At 37.6% G+C, this 20,834-nt stretch overlaps 1 protein-coding gene across 4 annotated transcripts in view; it reads right to left on the reverse strand.

Annotated features, from left to right (window-relative positions):
• Positions 1-20,834, reverse strand: part of SKAP2 (src kinase associated phosphoprotein 2) — a 137,861-nt gene that overhangs the window by 29,786 nt on the left and 87,241 nt on the right. For 3 of the 4 annotated variants that reach the window (XR_012088315.2, XR_012088317.2, XM_020780691.3), the window contains exons 7-9: positions 18,720-18,844; positions 17,728-17,791; positions 17,131-17,253 (exon numbers count right to left, since the gene is read on the reverse strand). Coding sequence is in view for 2 of the 4 variants with exons in the window: in XM_020780691.3 (XP_020636350.3) it covers positions 17,131-17,253; positions 17,728-17,791; positions 18,720-18,844 (312 nt within the window). In the remaining 2 variants the exon portion in view is untranslated. Of the gene's footprint in view, positions 1-17,130; positions 17,254-17,727; positions 17,792-18,719; positions 18,845-19,133; positions 19,289-20,834 lie in introns of those variants that run through there. The other variant, XM_073003311.2, reaches the window with a different exon arrangement.

Raw genomic sequence — 20,834 nt, forward strand, 5'->3', positions numbered from 1 at the left:
AAATAATAAGATAATGATTAAAAAACATTTTTTACCTCAGGAGCAACCAGGTCAGTATTTACTTATGTATAGATGTTCATTTTCTAATGCTTTAAAAATAAATCACTTTCCCCCACAATTAGACAGTGTTTATTGAAATTAGATTCAAATATTCTGCCACAAAATGGGTATTCTATAATGCATATACTACAATATAAATCTATCTTTAAAATAGCAATTCCTCCACCACTCTCTGCACAAAAGCTCTGGCATTCATTGCAAAGATACTCACACTAGCCTTTATTAATAACAAGGTTAATAATAACAAACATTTTACTGTGCTTATATTAGTTAGGAGACTCCATGCCATTATAAAATATTAATTAATATTACAGATAACAACAGTTTGTGGGTTCATATATTCTACTCAATACTTTAATAACAGTAAACAAAAACGGCTGGGCTATACAGTAAAATCCATCAAACCACACAGATGGTTATAAGGTTTTCATTACGTGGTTTCCATAGCAATCATATTGCAAATCAAGAATTGCAGCGTAAATAAGCAGCTTGTATTTACATGCCTCTCAGCTGCACACAAAACTCTTCACCATGCAAAATTATTATTCCAAACACATTAGAAAGACAACTAGAATAGAATTTGATTAGTCAAGATTTCTGCCAATATTTAGAACCAATTTTTGTAAGAGATAAGCATTTGACAGTAGTTTCGAGCTTGCACTGTAAAGAAATGAATGCTTTTGAAAGTTCAGGGTGACCTTCACACATTAACTGCACACTTTCTTGTACTAAAGTGAAATACACAAAATCAGCTTGACATAACAAGAAAAATTCTGATAATACTTACAATCCCAAGTCTGATCTGCATTTCCTTATTCTAAGTGCCTTTGGGTACATGTTCAGAGGATTAGATGAGGGCAAGAACCAGAGGCATTAGGCAACAGGAATTTAGGAAACAGCCAGTTGGTACCCAGAACTTTTCTTTAACCAGCTCTACATGAGGCAGTTTTAATGAACACCATCCCTGCTATCTTTGGCTCTATCATGGTACAGTTCGGGCAAGTCTCAGAAATGTGGCGGATAAACCTTAGATTAGCCTAATTAGATGGTTTGAGACTCTTATAAAGAGACAGAGAATAGACAATATGGCATCTCTGCAAAGGAGCATAAAGTCTTTTGAGCTATAAGAAAGGTAACCCATACTCAATTTTTTTCAGAGTTTAGAAAAGTTACTTTTTTGGATAACTATTTTCCAAATACTGACAATACGGGACTGGGAGATTCTGGGATTTAGAGGCTGTCAAATAACTTTTCCAGACTCCTGAGATGTCATCTATATCTCATAGACCTACACTGTATTTCTTTTAAAAACATATCCTGCACCTATGTTTAACAATTTGCTTAAGGTTTAAGAATAGTTCTAAAATATTCTCAAATTACTAGAAACCAGAAAGTCAGTATTTTCACCACCACCCTGCTGCATTTCCTACTTTCAAATAAAGCATCAACCTTGAAATATTGCTACCTTTACAAAGCTAAATTCAGCTTAACTATGTAGCTTTAAAAGATTAATCTTCCTTGCTTTTCCTGCTTTGGGGAGAAATTTACTAAAAGGAAGAGCACTCTTTTTTATTATTATTGCTTTACTCCTATCATAAATAGCCCTGAGACCAATTATAACAAATAAGTACATAAAATATCTACAAAAGAATGTGTTCAGATAGTCTTGAATTTAAGTGAGAGTTCTTTTAGGAAGGAATAAAGCTAAAATTAATTGGTCTTCTGAGGTCAGTTCTGTAATACCTCAGATCTGAAAACAGGAAGAAATCACAACTGTGACTGACCAGCAAGTGCAACCAGCCACCCGTCCAACCAATTGGGCAGGGCCAACTGGCCAATACAAACAAAACAAACTTATTTTTTCCACTTTCTAATTTTTCTTACCATCATTTTTCCAGCTAAGCAAAAATAATGTTTGCAATATTCCTTTTCCTGACATCTACTAGGGGACTTTCCAGGCCATTCCATCCCTTGGTGCTATATTTTCCTGTACAGCTTCACTTCCATTCCTTTGCATAAACGTTTTAAAGTAATGACTCTGTCAGATTATTCCTGATATGTGTTACATCACATATCAAAGACATTAAAGTGAACTGTTTTCCAGTGTGGAATTCCTTCGCCTCAGGAAATTTCTAAAGCCTTAGAACTTCTGGAAACTCTGCAACTGATGCTTTGGGGTGGGCATCTAAATAGAGGCATAAATACCACCTTGTTTTAATAAAGACTACACTGAACAGGATATATAGCAGGATATAGCAGGACATAAATCCAAATGCACACACTTATGGCCCTTTCCCTGTGTATTTTGAGTGGTAAACAGAAGGGCTATGCAGCAGAAGAAAGGCACCTCAGGAAACACTAAAGTCCGGGAGACTGCCACTGCTCTCTGTGGGTGGCCAGAGAGCTGCAGAGTTTCCATGGATGTCTTAGGCTATCAGCAGGCATGGTTACTTTCAACTCCTGCTGACTCTGCAGGGTGGCACATCTCTTGAGCAAGCAAGCAGCAGGGCTTAGAATACAGCATTTCCTAGCACTTCTAAATGCAGGACCATAATTTGATCCAACCCATAGGCAACGCAAAGTTAATTAAACAAAGCCAAGAATAAGATGACTGCTGGGAGAGGTCAGAAGAGGTAGAGAGAAAAGGAAACCTGCCATGTTCTAATTATTTAGCCATATAACAGCTTTACATAAATGCCTTTGTTCAGTTCTTTTGCCTCATAACTTATGGAGAGTAAGCCTCATAAAATTAAGACAAGGCAAACACCTGTTCCTTAAACAGTCCCTCCTCTCCTCCACCACACGCACATTAAAGCAAGAGGTAGTGGGAGAAGCAAATTCAAAAGAAATGCAACTAATCTGGATTTTATAATGTTTTAACTAGTTACAGGCAATGGGTCAGAAACTGCTATATATATATATATATAGCGCGCGCGCGCACACACACACACACATATATATACACACAAACACACACTATACACTCTATGTACACTCTATATAAACTCTATATACACTCTATAAAAACATATATACACTATATACACTAGGTATTAAAAAGTTTGCTTATTATTTGAAACTGCAACAATAACAAGGAAATAATTAGGTATTTTAAGAAGGAAAATAAGTATCTATGGAAGCATGCCTAAGAACAACATTGCTAGCTCCCCTGCCCTGATTTTTAATATATTTGAATGTACTGATGCTTTTTAAATGTTATATATGCTTTATTTGCATTTTATCTAATCACTGTAATTTACTTATTTATTTAAATTCTATCCTGCCCATCTAAACCAAAGTCTACTCTGGGTGGCTAACAACACTGAAGAATAATAAAAAATAAAACAACATTAACACAATTGAAAATAACAAATAAATTAGATATTCACAGGAGGGAAGGCCTGCCTAAAGAGCCAGGTCTTAAGTTGGCTCTTAAAAAACATGTAAAATATTTGAAAGCTATGCTAAGGGACAGTATATAAATTATTATTAATCTATTTAAAGAAGAGATAAATATCTGCCAAACAAGAATGCATCGACTGCAAGTTAGGCAAAAGAAAGAATGTTTAAGTCTCATTGGTTGTAGTGGAAGAAAATTAGGCACACAGTTAGTCCTAAACCCAGCTGCCATTCCCAGCTGCAATAGACCTGGTGAACAGATTGCTGCACGATAAAATCAACACAACATAAAATCTCACTGATTCAATAAGTCTATTCTATTTGGGAGTAAGAGTTGGATTAGGCCTTAAAATTCTTCATTAATTTTTTTAATGGTTGTCATTTGCATGGAACATGTCAATAGTTCACAGTGCTTGCCAATTAAAATGTTGAAATAGATATTGACAATGACATCAATGTTCTATTTATACTACCCACAACCAACAAACACTACCATCCAACTTAACAGTAATATGATCAAGAAAAAATGATGAACCACACTTTTACTAAGTATTAATTAATAATTAATTAATTAATTAATTATATGTTGCCAAGCTGATTTATACTTATGGCAACCCTTCTCAGGTTTTCTAGACATAAAGTACTCAGAAGTATAATAAAGTGCTGCCCCTCCATCTGGTGGTACTCTAAATATGCATTTAAAACACAAAAAAGAACATGTTGCACAGAAGTGAGCAAGGGAATCATATATTATCTTGTTCCAAATGCAGTAACATTGTAACACAAGAATCCTGCCCTTCCCACCCCCTGCATGGACCCAGCATAAGTAGTGCAAGCCTTATCATGCCAGACTCCCACAGAAAATCCACCGCAGAAGAGGTCAGCTGATACAACACACAGCAAGGGCAGGGAGGGAACCAAACACTGATGAGAACATGGCTGTAGAAGTAGGAAGAAGAGCAACTAAATTAACCATTTATCTTGATGTATAAATCCATCAGAATTGCTCTAATGTTTTAAATGCTTGGGCACTGAATTTACACTGAAACTGCTAGTTTGACATTATCTGGTTCTTGTGAATTAACTGCACTTAAGTCTTCTAAGCTAGTCATTCACTAGCAAACAGCTCTTACTACAACACTATCTGATGGCAGTAACATAAGTAATCTGGTAATCTGAAGTGATAACCAGAGTGAAAAGAATAAAAATAACTTATTTTAATTTTTAAAAAAACTACCTTGTTTTATTCATCTTGTTTTAAATAATCATTAAATTAAGAAAAGTAAATTCAAGTGATGTTCTGGAAGGCTAATTGTTGGCACAGTTAGTATGAAGTAACGGAAATTAAGCGATACTAGCAGAGAACAGAATTTTAACCCCCCCTAGAAGAGTGCATTTGCTGGACTTGGAACAATAGAGAGGTACCTCCAGTTTTGTTTGTTCATTACCGTCTATATCTTCTCCTTTCTCCAAGAAGCTCAAAGTGTGATGGTAGATGGCTCTCCTCCACATTTTGTCCTTATGAGAGAACCCTATGAGGTAGGTTAAGCTGAGAATGTGTGATCAGCCCAAAGTCACCTACAGTTCAAGGGGGGCTTGGAGCCGGGCTTCTCAAGTCACAATCCAGCCCTCTAACCACACTGGCTCAGAAGAAACTTTCTGTGCACCTTTATCAATGCCATCTACTAAAGACAGATAGACCAGCAATTACTTTGTTTCCTTTAAAAGAAAGAAAGCTTCACAGTGAGCGCTAGAAAGATTACAGATAGGAACAGATGGAGCCACAGATCGGAACTGAAGACATTCTTACATGGGCTTTCTTTTGACCTTTACGATGCCCTCCTGAGAGAACTTTTAACTTACTGGTTTCATGAGCACAACTAAAGGTCATGGACATAAGCATGGATAATGCATGCAATTATAACGTGGAATATGTCATAATGTAATGAAAGCTTATAAGCAAGTTTAAGAAAGTTTAAGTTCATTTTATTGTATGCTACAGAAGTGTTAGCAGATTTTTAAAAAACAATTCTGCCTACCTACCAGGCCTATAAACTACCAGGCTGGCCTACACACACACACACACACACACACACACACAGAGAGAGAGAGAGAGAGAGAGAGAGAGAGAGAGAGATCGAGAGAGAGATCAACACATATTTCATTCATTTCACATCGTACTGGGGACTGCAGCCCTATATAGTTGTTAAAAAGTACATCCAGATCAAACAAAGTAATGACAAAAGGGGTAGGGCTACAGCACTGAGCACTGCCCTATTTGTAAGGCAAACTTACTTATGATTAAACAAGTATTATAATAAGGCTACCTACAGCTTTGATTCCAGTCTTGGACTGAAACTCCACAATGGATTCCTTAGCAGTTCTCTTACATGTTCAGGCCAGTATCTTGTAAGAGATTAACATACACAGAATTAAAACAGTAGAAGGGATTGTGGTTATTTCATGAGATGCTAGTCGCATAACCAAGTACTTTACCAAATAGGAACAACCATTTTCACTCATTTAGTTCCACATATAGTAATCCCTAACAGGATGCTGGCCTCAATATTTTCATCTAATGACTGGCTTCATTTTTCTCTCAATTATTTGAGTTAAAAACTCAATGGGCCATAATGAAATATATTATTTTACTGATAGTTATCAGTTCTCACACTCTTTCAAATAAGAGTGATCAGTCACCAAAGACAGAGAGGAAACAGCAGCTAAACACCCTCCATCCTGCGTGAATGGAGCTCTAGCTGAGAGTCTGCACCCATTCTCAAGTTACCAACTACTGCTGCTGAGGTGATTCAAGGAAAGCAGCAACTCCATTACTGTGCCTAAATCTTACTCTAGGATACTCAGTGTGGTGTAAAAACAGTGACCTGAGTTTGTATCCCTGTAGAACCATGCAAACCCACAGAATTAAGTAGAACTGATAAAATCATTCCTTAAACATCTTTACTATCTTGGAAACCCTAATAAGGTCACCATAAGTCAGTTCCTGCTTGATGGAACATAACAACAAATCCTACTCTAGCTGCCTAGAGTGGTCACAATTGACTAGAAAGGCGGGATATAAATGAAATAAATAAATATAAATGAAATAAATAAATAAAATAAATAAATAAATACTCTATTGCCTGCTGAAGTTTATAATCAAGAATCTTGCACATGACTTTATAAATTGTACTGGTTAGCCCCCTTTGGGTGAAGAGCAGAGTGAAAATAAATTCACATTTTGTACCAGTTCAACCTGAATGGACATTCCTTCATCATGATTTTACCTCAGTACATTTTACCAGAGGACCAGCAAGAGCTGTGAAGCTAATTCTAAAGGCGATTTTTAAACTGGTTTCCTTCATGCCCCTCTCTAGTAGCTGCCAGCTCCCTTGGAACTGAAGGAAATTTTAAGCCGGTTTGTAATAAATGAGAGTAAGTTAAACTTGTACAAATCCACTGATTCAGTGCAAATATATTTGGCAAGCTTAGATTGGTCCTCCAGCAGAGAAGTGTGGAGTTGGAATTCTCCTTTCAGTGATGTAGGATTTTCTTTGCCATCCAGTTGCCCTAGAACTGTGTAAACATAGGGAGCCACACAATATCAATGGCCGGGTCAAGAAGAGCAACCAGGAAAGTTCTTCTCAGCTAACAGGACAGCAAACTGACCTCATCACTGCCTACAAAGAAGCAAATGCTTCAGTGCTTACTTTCCCAGCCATTCTCTTTCCTTTACTCCTGTTAGATTACAAACCTGTAGGCAGGGAGAGTTGTATCTTCATATTTGGAAAAAGAAAGAAAAGGAGGATCATAAACAGGGTTACTAAATGCTTCACAATCACTGATACTTTGCGCTTAGGCCATTCACAAATGAGACTCCAGGCCTTTGTGCTTGTTTGGTTAGAGGGACCATTGATTCTTCATACTGGCAGGCAAGTGCTGTTACCTGTATTCTAGGATTATGAAGGCAGGTGCGTTCCATCTCTCCTGTCTGTCTAATAATAAAACACAAGCCATACTGGCATATTTGCCCCAATTTATCAAATATTTGACACCTTGATGTTTGGCATTAAGTGGGAGGGGGGCAAACTACACATCTATTAGTCTAGATGTGGCTAAACAGTTCTTGAATTTGTTTCACTGAAAGGAATAATTTAAAATATGCCTCTGCAGCTTCTTCCTGCATATTAAAAAAAAATGAGAAGGATCTGCAGGTAGAAGAGCTGATGTGCACTGGGACCCTCATGCCTGCATTTAATTGCTGCCTTGGCAATCATCCAAATGGCTCACTTTTTAAAATAGAGATCAATGAGGTGGAAACTGCAAGTAAAAGAAGAACAAAATTACCTTTATTAATTTTAACTCTTTTTCTCACAAACACATGCCTTCCAAGATTTATGATCAGTGCTTTTCATAGGTTTAATATCAACTGTTTAGTCTGTTTTTCTAATTGTAAAGAAGTGTCTGAGAGTCTGACAGGAGACTGCGCCTAAATTTTGATCAAACCTACAGGCATCCCAGAAACTGCATGTTTATACCTCTTCACCTGAAAGGCATTTTAAAGGCTCAAAATACACCATATCCAATAGATTCGATCAGTTAACAAGAAAATAGATGCCCAAAATGTGGTTCTAATATTAGGGTTAATACCTTTACTACTGACTGCCATTGAAACAAGGCAAAGATTTCTACTGCTTGACTGCAGATTGAGTTATTTTTCCACACAGTGGCTGAAATCCTATTGAGAAGCTATGCTTCACAAAGCACTTCTGCAGGTGCATTGTACAAGCTGTTGCAATAGGAACCACAGAACTGATTACACAGCACATTCACAAAAGCATAACTTATGTTATGTGAAGCTGAAGAGAATTCCAGCCACTATCCATATCTCTATATTATGGCCAACAGTCAGATTAGCATTGACCTAGAAACATGTACTCATTAAGTAGTTTAACAGATTTGTATTATACTGTGCAAACCTCATGGAAAACAATTTATTACAGATACCGAACAAAGTATAATGTTTTCATACATAAATGGCCTAGTGCAATTGCATGCAACTTTGTAATGCAATATTCTGTGCCTTAAGCCCAGTATTAATTGATTGAAGCAGAAAAAAACTTTACATTGTGTGACATTACCCAAGCATATTTAGCAGTAAAACAATGGAATAAATACTGACTTGCAAATCATTTGCCCAAAATGAAAAATTTCTCAGTATGACAAAAGTGACTTGGCAACATAGATAACATCATAAAAAGCCACTGTATTTACTACTTTGTGGATCATTTGTAGGATTATAACAGTGACATTTGTTTTGTGTTCTTTGTCTAAATCCATTCATTTCTGAAGTCATAAGGAGAAAAAAACAAGGGCAATTGTTCCAACAAAGCTTCCCACCCACCAAAAAAGGAAGCAGTAGATTTCATGAGAAAGGTCTGGTTCCCAGATGCCTCTCTCTTCACTGCTTTAGCCATTTCAAGTAACTGGTGTTCATGCATTCTCTGCACTGATAGCATAGCAGCAAAAGATTTAACCAGAATGACTATTTTCTTATACTTTCATTCAGTGTCAAAATTATTAAAAGACATCACTGCATAAACTGATTTCCAACATTTGTTGACTTAATGTACAACCCCTCCCAACAAAAAATGCATACTAAATGGAAAAGTGTAGCCTCACATACAAGAGGATATAATGTGTGTGTTATATCAGCAAATGTTGTGTAAGACACATACCAATGGAACACCAGCAACTGTTCCAATTCTTGGTTTGACAGTGTCTCGCTTCAGTTCTATTTGTGAAGATTGAATTGTATCTTTCCAATATGTTCTGGCAACTGCCCCTTCAGGACATACAAGTCGTGGTGAGCAAACCCTCCACTACTATGCTATTAGGTAGCAACTATGCCCTCCTTTAGTTATCTTTGGTGCTTGAAAAACTGTTAATAAATAGAACTCCCTGGTGTTTATTTGCTACTTGCAAGAAAAACACTTAGGAATTCCCTCCAAGAAAAAACCATTATGGAGTTCAACAGCAGGAGGGGTTCTGCTCATTTTAAGGAGTGAAGAAATTTTAAGGGGTTGAACAAAAACACCTATATAGATCACTGGGTACACCACGGCCCTAATTGAACAACTGGCACACTTGTTTTGAGCTCCATTCTTGTTTGGGATCTTCTTTCCGCTGTTTTATCTACTTCCCATATTTCATGTTTAGTACATATGGAACAAAGCCCTGATGACAACTTTCTTTTTAAACCATCCAAATTGCTTAAAGAACAGTAAAACACAAGCAAGAACACTTTCTTTGTTACCACAGGGCAATAGAAGAGAAGGAAAAAGAGGTTGTTCTCTTAAAGATCAGAAAAAGGTAGCCCCAACTTCTCCTATGTATAGAATAATTATACATTATTCATCAACAGTAAGTTACAGAAAGAATACACTATTAGCACTGTACAAAATGCTTAACAAAATACAACTGAACACACATAACTTTCTTTTCAAGATACAAAGAGGCAAACCTGGGGGGATTTTCTGTGGAAAAACAGCAGGAAGAAGAGGAGCTTTTCACAAGAAAGTATGTATAAATAACAAGGCATTTGTAACCAGGTATTTTCCCAAATAATGAAAATATGTCATTACATTATAATTTTAGCCTAACAGATGATAATTTCCCCCTTTTGTAGAGCAGCTAGAATTAAGTTATTTTTATATTTGTGGAAGTATAGCCTCATTAAACGGTGTTGGCTGACATTGCTGCCTTATGCTATGTTGCGAATGCCATGGCAAAAAGGGAGATGGATGGGAGTTGAGTATGTGTGGTACCACAGGCCAGCAGCTTGCTACAACATGTTCCTTTCCCCCCAGAGTAACTAAAAATAACAATTTTGGAAAAATCCAAGAAATTGAAAGTAGCATTATGTTTCATAAAGTGCGCCTATAATAGCAAATGACTACTTTTGTGGCCTTGGGACTGTAACTAGAACTAGGGCCTTCAACATGGGACTAGGAAATACAAACACAAAAACATGCTTCAAATCTCAGTTGGGCTTAGTGATAACGGAGAACCAATGACTGGTGAAAACTTCCATTGGAAAAATATTATTCAACTGTTTTTCAAAAGACAACTGGTGTTAAAGCTCTATCACTTGTGTGGAGTCCGTGCCTTCACCAAACAAAACACGACAGGACTAAAGATGGGAGCTACAAGAGATATAGTCAGTGAGAACAGCAATCATAGGGAAAATATGCAAAGTGTCACAAAGGAGGGACAGATATAAAAATGAGCCCAAAAAATTGTTCTGGCCACAGACAAAGGGATGACTGAAGCTCTGTTCAGATGTTACTTAGCCAGTTGGTTTCAGCACGTGAAAAGAAGAGTCCCTTAGGTCCACCTTCTCCATCAACAGTTTCCTTATACTGAAAATGACAATTTTGAAGAGGCGTCCCTGTTCACTTGGAGGCGCTCGACATAAGCAAATGCTATCATCTTCCAATGCTCTTGCTTGCATAGACAGCATCGCATATGAACATGTGCTTCTCTGCTTTGGAATTATGCACCACTTTCTATGTCACAGGAAAGCAGTGACAAAAAGATGGAGTGGCTTACATATTAGTAACAAATAGATTTTTGAGTACCCATTCTTGTGTAGTCAAAATGGCACCATCTACGCACAAGAGGAAGTAATAGCAGACTATATCTTCCTCAGTAGTCCTAAAGTGCACGCTTTAGCAAAAAGCAAAGCAAAACAAAAGCTTCATAAAAATATTAATAAAGCACTGGGAACCACAGATCCCAAAACAGCACGATTAGAACTGGATATGCTCAGTGGCTACAGCATGTTAAATATCTGCTAGGGAAACATGGAAAATCAGGAGAAAGTATAAACAAGATAGAAAGATATCTTGAAAGAAGGTAGGGTTGGAATACTGAACCAGAGATCTCCAGACTGCAATAATCCATCTGGATCTAGAATATGTTCTTGGCATGTACATAGACAGGGGTATATTTAAGGTGGGTACCCATTGCAGGGAAATTATGTTAACATCCTTCAAAGGAAAATCACATGTTTGAAATTATGAGGAAAATGGGCAGCCTTGCCTTATTACATTTCTTTGTAAGGACCTATATAAGATTTTCAGCAATAAAGCAGACAAGTGCTTCGTCTAAGAGAGATAATGAATTAGATAAAGTGTAATCATGGATTATCAAATATTGTCCAGCATTAAACTGTACTTTAAAGAAATAGTTATAAAACTACATGGAGATGACGCTGTCTGCATTCTTAGATATCATAGACACTAATCAGCTTTGCTAGCCACTTATGCAAAAAGCCAGTGTGGAGTTGTGAACAGAGTGACAGGCACGTACACAGGAGACCTCAGTTCAAATCTCTGTTCAGCCATGGAAACACACTGAGAAGTGGCAATGGTAAGACCACAGATCTGAGGGCTGCCATAAGGTGATATTACATAGAATACATTCCTATATATAAATATATAAAAATAATGCCATAACAGGCATTTGTAACTTGCTTAAAATGTTTTAAATTACCATTTATGGAGTGTTCCAGGAGTAGCAATTCAGCTTTTCTATCTGACACCCTTCCCCTTTGAGAGGGACCAAAAAAATATCCTTGGTGGCAAGACACAATTTATTTTCCACCTGTGATTTGTGTGAACCATGAACAAGCAGTGGCTCACAAATCTGGTTTGCTGAAGAACAGAAACAAGTCACAGCTCCTGCTTTATGCACCACACTAAACAAATCATGAAAAAAGTCCATGATTCAGTTATTCACTCTGCTTTGCAGGAGGGGTTATGTGGGAGTTTTTGAGCAGTGGGCATCAGTATGCTGACTCATTCATAATAAACCAGATTTTTGAAGAGCTCTAATTTATTGGAATGTCTGAATATGCTCTACACACACACACACACACACAAAAATCGACTTTACTCACATGCTCAAAAGAGCAACTTAATACTGCATAGGTCCATTTTTAAAGTACTTTATTAAATCACACACACCCCAGAAGACTCTGTTAATTTTTTGTTAGTTTAGAAAATGTCTTATTATCTTGTCTTTGCTATTCCATCTTGGTAATCCTCTCTTTAAATTAATTGTTTTAAATTGAAATTGTAATTCTAATTTTATGATTTTATATATTTTTATACTGTTCTGTTTTATTTTGTAGACATGGTCTAGAGGGGCGGGGTAAAAATCAAATAAATAAATAAAAAAATATATTCTGGAGTGCCAGGTTTTCATGAACCACTCTTAAACTGAACATTACATTTCATCCTAGATTTCCATGGAAGAAGACAACTTTGCTTGAAGACTTTGAAACATGCTGCTTTAGATGCATAATGGGATACTTATAGTCATGAATAAAAAAATTCTCCAACATGGGATTCTGTCTTGCAATAGCAGCAAATATCTGTCACATACTGTTCACATCATATTGGTTTTACAAATCAATGGTGTCAAAAACACTCCCATGTTAGTCCATTTGAAGCAGAAAAAAGAATGACTGATCAGTCCTAGTAATGAGATCTTATTTTATTACAAAACTAATCTGAGGGAATATAAAGTATGATTGCTCCTTTCTTAAAAGTTAAAATATATGATTTGAATGAATCTCTCTAGATCTATTGAGAAAAGAATTAATCTGAATTCACCAGAAAAAACAATATTCTAGCCCACCATACCCTCTTGTACTAAGAATGGCTCTAATATTATGTGGAATATTGTTACATAACTGGAGACCCCAAGAACTTATAGGAAGGGCCCAGGAATGCAAAGTGGCAAAAAGTCATTTCCCAATAATGCAGGCAATGCCATCTACTATCCATGCTTTGACTGTATAGAGATAGTCTTCCAGAGCTTAGAGAAGTCCCAGAATACCCCAGATAGCATGGCTACTTTCTCAGGTTACAACACCCAGGCCCCTCTGGCAGTGGGCATGCTGGCTGAGCAATTCTGGGGGCTATAGTCTGACCTCCCACACCTTTTCCAAACTCTAGGGCCTTGTCAGCTGGAGGAAAGGGCTTGATTCACAAATGTGTTCTAAAGGACTAGAAATAAATACCGTATTTTTCATTCCATAAGATGCACTTTTTTGCCCCCAAAAAGTAGGAGGAAAAGTCTGTGCATCTTATGGAGCGAATATTGTAAAAATTCCCTCTAGTGGTCAGTCTGATAATTACATCTTTTTTACAACGCTGATCTGGATGCTGCCTCAAGCTGCTGGGACTAGGCAAAATGGTGGTGGGTTAACAGACCCCCCCCCGAGCCCATGCCGCTGTCATACCCAGCTGGGCTCTGTACTCATTAGTAGTGCTGGTACTACATGGCATCCATAGCAGCCCTGTAGGACTAACGTCACTTAGTGGACAGCTGGATCACATGACCAGCCAGACACTGGGGGGAAGGAGAGAGAGAGAGAAGTGCGCCACGGAGGAAGGGAGAAGACTTGTTCAGGTACACACATACCATAATACAGAGGAATTTCTGGCTGGGTTACTGGCTGATGACATTAAGGGGCACATATGGATGGCAGTATCAATTAAGGAGCACAACATGGGTGACAATATCAATTAAAAATGAGATGCGTCTTATGGTAAGATGCACCTTATGGAGTGAAAAATACGGTATACAAAACAGAGGAGTGTTCTGGCCCCATTCCATGTATCTTAACTTCTCCTCAAATGAAAAGAGCCAACTTGAAGCAAAGAATTTCCTGTGTCCATGGACTTTGTGACTTGATTCTGAATGCCCATTCTCCAGGTTTCATAACTTTGTGGAGAACCTCCAAGTACGTAGAAAAGCTCTCTAATGCAGGCTGCCACTCTCTGCCTAAGGAGGAAGGGCTGAACATACTGCCTCTGCCCTGTATGTGTGTGTACTTGTAGTTGTTCAGAAGAACATCTGGATAAGATTCCAAATGACATTCAAATATGATCACGGTAAAACGTCCACATCCACAGTGTAGAAATCATATTAAAGCATCTAGGCATTTAGATTGGGGGAATTTAAAACCTAGCAGTATAGAGGATAAAAAGCTGTTCAGTGTACCTTCCAAAAGGCCAAAATTTAATGCCTCTCCATCATGTCTTAGGGCAGAAGCAGTGAACTGTATTGAGGACTTGGTGCATATCTTATTGTAGACCAAGGGACAAAGGTTTTGTGAATACCACAAAAAACACAGTCAGTGTGGTGTACTGCATCACAAGTTAGGTGAAAGCTACTGTTTGGGGGGAAAGCTACTGCATCTGCTGGCAGAAAGGTATTTTGGAGACAAACATGCTTATGGACTGAAGCTGCAAATGTCACAGGTTTTATTACATTTGTGACTGATACAGAAGTCCAATTATTGCTGGCATTTGGGGTTTAGGGTTGAAATCTCGCAAAGGTCAGTATGAACAGTGAAGTAATGCTCCCTGGGATCATTTCTTAAGAGGAAAACTGAGAGGGAATGCCTCTGGGCATAGAATAGTTTAAGGCAGCTGAACTATGTATTAGTTAGCAAAACCTAGGGAAAAAAGTGACTGGGGACAATCTTTGACAAATGTTGCAATTATTGCATGATTTGAAAAAGTGATAAAATATACATGTTGGGAAAATGGGTGGGTCTTCGAAAGATCACTGTGAGTAGAGAAATCAGCTTTTATGATCTGCTATATTTTACAGTTAAATTGTAATGCTTCTTACTCAATATTTAAATACCATATTAACTGCATTAGGAGGAAGAAATACATCTAAGCACACCCAAGGGCTTGAGTGTGCCTGGTACAATTTATTTTTCCTTTGAAAGGCAGAACTACACTCACAAATACTCTTCCAGTATTCATATTCAAAAATTAATTGCATGAATGGAATTCGGCACAGGACCCTTTGGATCTAAGCCAAAACTAGTTCCAAAAATTTTCAAAGCACTAAAGAGACAAAAACTAGTAAAATTTTCAAAACATCTTGCTTTTTATTTGCAGCGATCCATTCTGCATTGTTTCTTTCCCTTCTGTACTTAAAAACAGAACCAAGGGTTAAGCTAGTATTTAAACATGAAATGTGGAAATTGGTCCTGGAATGTCCACTCTACATTTCATAGTAATGTCACAGTTTTTAAGGCAAACACTTGAGTTTTATGTGTTGGCTCTAGACCAGAAACCATGGTTTGGTAATAAGTTTCTATGCATTCCTAATGTTGCTGTTATGTGCCATCAAATCATCCAACTCATGGCAACCTTATGAATGGCGACCAGTAGGTCCTGTCTTCAACTGCTCTCCTCAGCTCTTTTAAATTCAAGCCCATGGCTTCCCTTAGGTCCATCTCATATTCGTCTTCCTCTTTTTCTTGCTGCCTTCCACCTTCCCCAGCATTATTGTCTTTTCCAACCCTCCCTTCTCATGTGCCCAAAGTAGGGCACAGAGTTGGCCTTTTTGCCTCTCGAGAAATAGTTCAGACTTTTTCATAATAACTGCACTGGCCTTGGGTGAATGGGCCAGTGCCACTGGTGTCCGCATAAGTAACAGCAGTTTGTGAAGATTAAATATGATTATAATGGTCATTGTCAATTAAGGGAGAAGTGTCAGGATGAAGAAAATGCAAGTTAACTTAACAATATTATGGATTCAAGAATCAAACTAGGAGGCAGGGAACAATCCCCTCAAAAATAACAGCAAGAATTACACTGGCTTGAGAGGTGGAAATATTGGCAACAAATACGTGGGGAATCCTGGGGGAACCACATCTTGCCCACAGTCCGCACTTTCCTTGTCCCTGTGTTAAGGCATAACAGGGCATGCCAGCAGACAAGAGTACAACTCTGAAGGAAGAGCAACAAAGTGTCTTGCTGAATATTAAAAACTAGTAAATATATTATAGTTTAAACCAATCTTAGGGAGTATTAAGGGCACCCAACAGCAATTTGTGAAAAACAATTTCATCTCTCTCCCTATATGCAGAATATAATATAAACAATATTTCTGAAGAATGAAAATCCCTAATATATATCCAAATAATTTACACTGTCCAACTTGGTGTCTGACTGATGCTTTGCTTCTAGGACTGTACTTTATAACACAATTCTTTTTATAGTAGAAATGCTACAATTCTATGTACTAGAAAGAAAGAAAGAAAGAAAGAAAGAAAGAAAGAAAGAAAGAAAGAAAGAAAGAAAGAAAGAAAGAAAGAATGAAGTTGCATCTAGCTGTCAAGATGAAGAGTCAAGAAACCATAATGTAATCAGAGTCTTGTGGGATAATATGAAATTAAAAAAACCCCAGAGTCCTTTCATACATGGTTCATGTGATTTTAAAGAAATATAAGGTCATATGTTAGGGAATACCTCAGAGCATGCAGAATATATGGTTAATGTAAGCAACATTTTGAATAAAGAAAAATAGATAGGTGAGCAAGTTGGTGTCACTAAAAAGCATTTCAATTTTTTATTAAAAGCTATGGAACGGAGATGGTGCTAAATATCCATGTCTGATATCAGTCATGGAAGACTATACCAAGACATGTACAAGGCCACACAGTTGAGTTATCTTCTGAGTTCAGGTTTCCCATATTCTCAACCTAGGTGCTAAAACATATTGACTCCTGCTTTGCCAGCTCTTCCTGTCTCTTTGGAATGCTAATCTATACTTCCAACATCTAAAAAATACCTGGAAGTTCTTCATAAATTTCATCATCTATTGGTTCTGCTCTTGTATACTGAGGAGGCATGACAGCTTCCCCAATGTCATCGTAGTCTTCCTCCTCTTCAGGAATAGCTGCACATTCAATGTCTGTTAAGAGGAATATAAGAAGAGTTGTACAAGAGGTATTGAGGTCATACAACCCAAGCAAGCTCAGCTTATTCCAATATATGTTTACTTGGAAGTATGTCCATATGAGTGCAATGGGACTTGCTCCTAAGCATAAAAAGGATTGCTTAATCTTAATTTAAAAATACCACAACATATTGTAAAAGCTGCACAGTGAAGCCCTAAAATCAATACATGAAAAACTGTTAAGACTTAAAAACAAAGAGTCTTGTGGGTATCATCATCACCATCATCATCACCATCATTCGTAGGGACTGCCTGTGCTATATCTTTAGAAGACTACAGTCCATGAAAGCTTTTAAGCCTTTAAGGTCCAATAATATTTTTATTTACTGCCACAGACTAAAATGACAGCTCCCATGATTAAAAAGCAATAAGCATTTTATTTGTAGCATGCACTGTATAAACAAAGATTGTTTTCATCAATATGCATACCTTGTAGTACAAATCTGAGGCTCTGTACCCATTCCTCAGCTTCCTTGGGAGTGGCAGCTGTAAACTGTTCAGAAACTTGGTTTTATTGAGCATAATCATGAACATAAAAATAATGCCAGCACCATAACCATAATAAAAAGAAAGTAGCATTCCTGTCACTTCTTCACAGTGCCATTAGCAATTCTTCACATGTCTTCTGGTACTTTTCTTGCAAGGATGCTTCTTATAATGTACAGTTAATTTTGACAAATTTACGTAATTGAAGCAGAGGATGATGGATTTGGAACTCTGATCAGCAGCTGGCAGCTGTGCAGGAAAAAAAGCTGCTTCTCTTCATCAATGTCAAGAACAGGACTGATGAACAAAATTCGCCCTTGACAATTAGAAGACACCCATGAATTTCTTTAGACTGCTGGTACGGTTTTCTTAAAAATGTTCTTGTCAGATTCCAACACGGTACCTGACAACTTAATTAACTGGCTTTCAACTGCAATCTCAGATATTTAAAACTTATTAAAGTTACATTCCGCTTTGATGCCTAGCTGATAGATCTTGAATTGCATAGCTGATATGTGCTTTTTAAACTTTGAGATCCCTCACAGACCTCTAAGCAATACAATACATATTTAACATTTTGGGTTTAAAAAAAACCTACATATAAATCCAATTATTTTACAATATTATTCATCTAAGAAATCAGGCAGACCCATTAGATAACAGATATTTAAATATAAGCAGTGAAATGGACAAAAAGATAAAAATGACATATTGGTTGTTCTTATCCAAAAAGATAGAATTAGAACTTAATCTGCTCCCCCCTCCCCACAAAAAAAAATCTATTATATGAATGTACATGTTAAGCAAATAAAGGGGTTTTCCTCACCCCCTTCTCCGGCATATCAGGGGTTGTTTTATTGAAATGTTAATGTCTCCATAACTGGAACAGTAACAGTTTTATCAATTTAATTTCAAGACGACATAAAAAGTCCAACCTGATAAATGCGTTTATCAGGAGCAGCGATTTCAAAACAGCAATCTTTCTTTCCATCCTTCCGAAGGGTATTATTCATTCTGACGGTGTAGCCATCTATAGCAAATTCACCTTTCTGTTGTTTGTCTGTTGCAGATAAAAAGCAAAGATAGAACTTCATTTGCAAGGCTGAACGTGAATGGCCCAGTGGGTTATCATTTATTCAGATTTCATTCTTTCCATTTCATGAATATTCGAGAGAACGGGTTAGACGTTATTAGCTGAACGGTTTAGATGATGTTTTGGAGATAAAACTCTCCTTTTAAAAAGAAGGGACAAACAAAGCAAATTCCTATGAAGGCTGCCTAGGGACTTCCAGAGGGAATGCTTGCAGATGGCCTTACTAAGCAAGATGTGCATGCACTGATGCCCATACTTGGGGGAGAATCAAGAACTGGAACCCGGAACTTGCAAGACAAGTGTACCATAAATCAGTGTCTCTCTCTCTGCTTCAGTAAGCTCTAGGAAAATCTGCTTGCTCTTTCTGCTACGTCTGCCCCCTGTCCATCTCCAAAAAACAAAGTGCAGCAGTTGCTGGGAAAAGATGAATGAAATGGTGGAATTAAATGGAAACTATGTCCTACTTTTCTCCCAGTACAAGTATCGGATGCAGCTTACAAAATCCTTAAAAACAGATATGGGTAAAAATATAGTAAGTTATAATATTGATGTTCAATAAGACATTATCCTACTAAAATATTTTAAAATAATTTACAAGCACATAATAAAAAAGAAGTAAAGGATAACCAATGTGATGCAACAGACAGAGTGATGGACTAGGACTAAGGAGGCCTGGGTTCAGAGCCATGCTCAGCGATGGAAACTCATATGAAGCCACTCCTTAAATCTCTCACTTGCCTTGAAAACACTATTAGGGTCACTGTAAGTCAGTTCCAACTTGAAAGCGTGCACACGCACACGCACACACACTAATAGAGAAAGTAAATGTAAAAGTGGGGTCCCCCCCACAAACACTGCTCTTTTCAGCCCAATCAGTTACCAAAGGTATGCCTGAAGAGAAAAGTCTTTGGTTCTTTCAAACAAAATTACAAAACTGAAACGTAGTCTCCCTCGACAGGGAGTTCCACAGCCTGGGAGCAGCCACTGCAAAAGCCTTTCCCAGCATGCTTGCAAATGAGCTGTGAGAATAGAGGGATCCAGAGAAGTGCCTCCTCTGAATATCTTAAAACCCAAGGTGGCTCACATGGTTTATCATTCGCATTATATCATTTCTGTGCAAGCAAATTAACAACCGAGGGGCAAACACAGATTGCTTTAAAAAGGCCCTTTTAGAACTAGATCAAGAATAACTGAATAGTACCTGAGCAAATTGAAAAAAAAAACGTACTTTTTATACAGTAACTCTCACTCTATTTCTTTTATGTTTAAAAGATGTGGCTAGGCCCATAGGGCCGTGCAGCACTGGATTGTGGCTGCCCATTTGCTTCTGGTCGCAGCTGGAACCCCACACACGTGGCAGGGCTCCCACACAGCACTCTGGAAAATTAGAGAGAACATTGGGATGCACCCTCACGAAACTAAATCCCAAAGTTTGGTGATCTAAAATTACTGTATCTTTCTTCAGTGTACAATCCTGCCACCAGACAGTTCAATTTACTATTCTTCCAGGCCCACAAAAACTACATGTCAAGCTAGTTTGCTACCCCTCCTTGCAAAATATGTTTTGTGACATCTGGCTTGATGGAGAAATCTGGAGATCTTGGAAGTTTATACAGTACTCATTTTTCTGCCACTTAGGTTGGTATAATTAAAAGCATATGAAGACTGGTGCTGGATTAGTTTACAGATTTATCAACTTCGGCCTTCTGCTCAACCTATTGCTTAAGAGAAACCAGCCAATAAGCCATAGGTGCAATAACAGCACCTTCTTACTTGTGATCTTTGCAACTCATATACAGAAGCATCTTGTCTATGCTACTGAACAGATGATTAGCATGCATCTATTGTGACAGGTGGATACCGACTGTCCCATTCTTCATTAATTCACTCCATCCCCTAACATGGTAACTATGACTCCATTTTATGAAAGCGAATTCCACAGAATAGGTATCTACAG

This window comes from Pogona vitticeps, chromosome 6 (assembly GCF_051106095.1).
Source record: "Pogona vitticeps strain Pit_001003342236 chromosome 6, PviZW2.1, whole genome shotgun sequence".
Classification (NCBI taxonomy): Eukaryota; Metazoa; Chordata; class Lepidosauria; order Squamata; family Agamidae; genus Pogona; species Pogona vitticeps.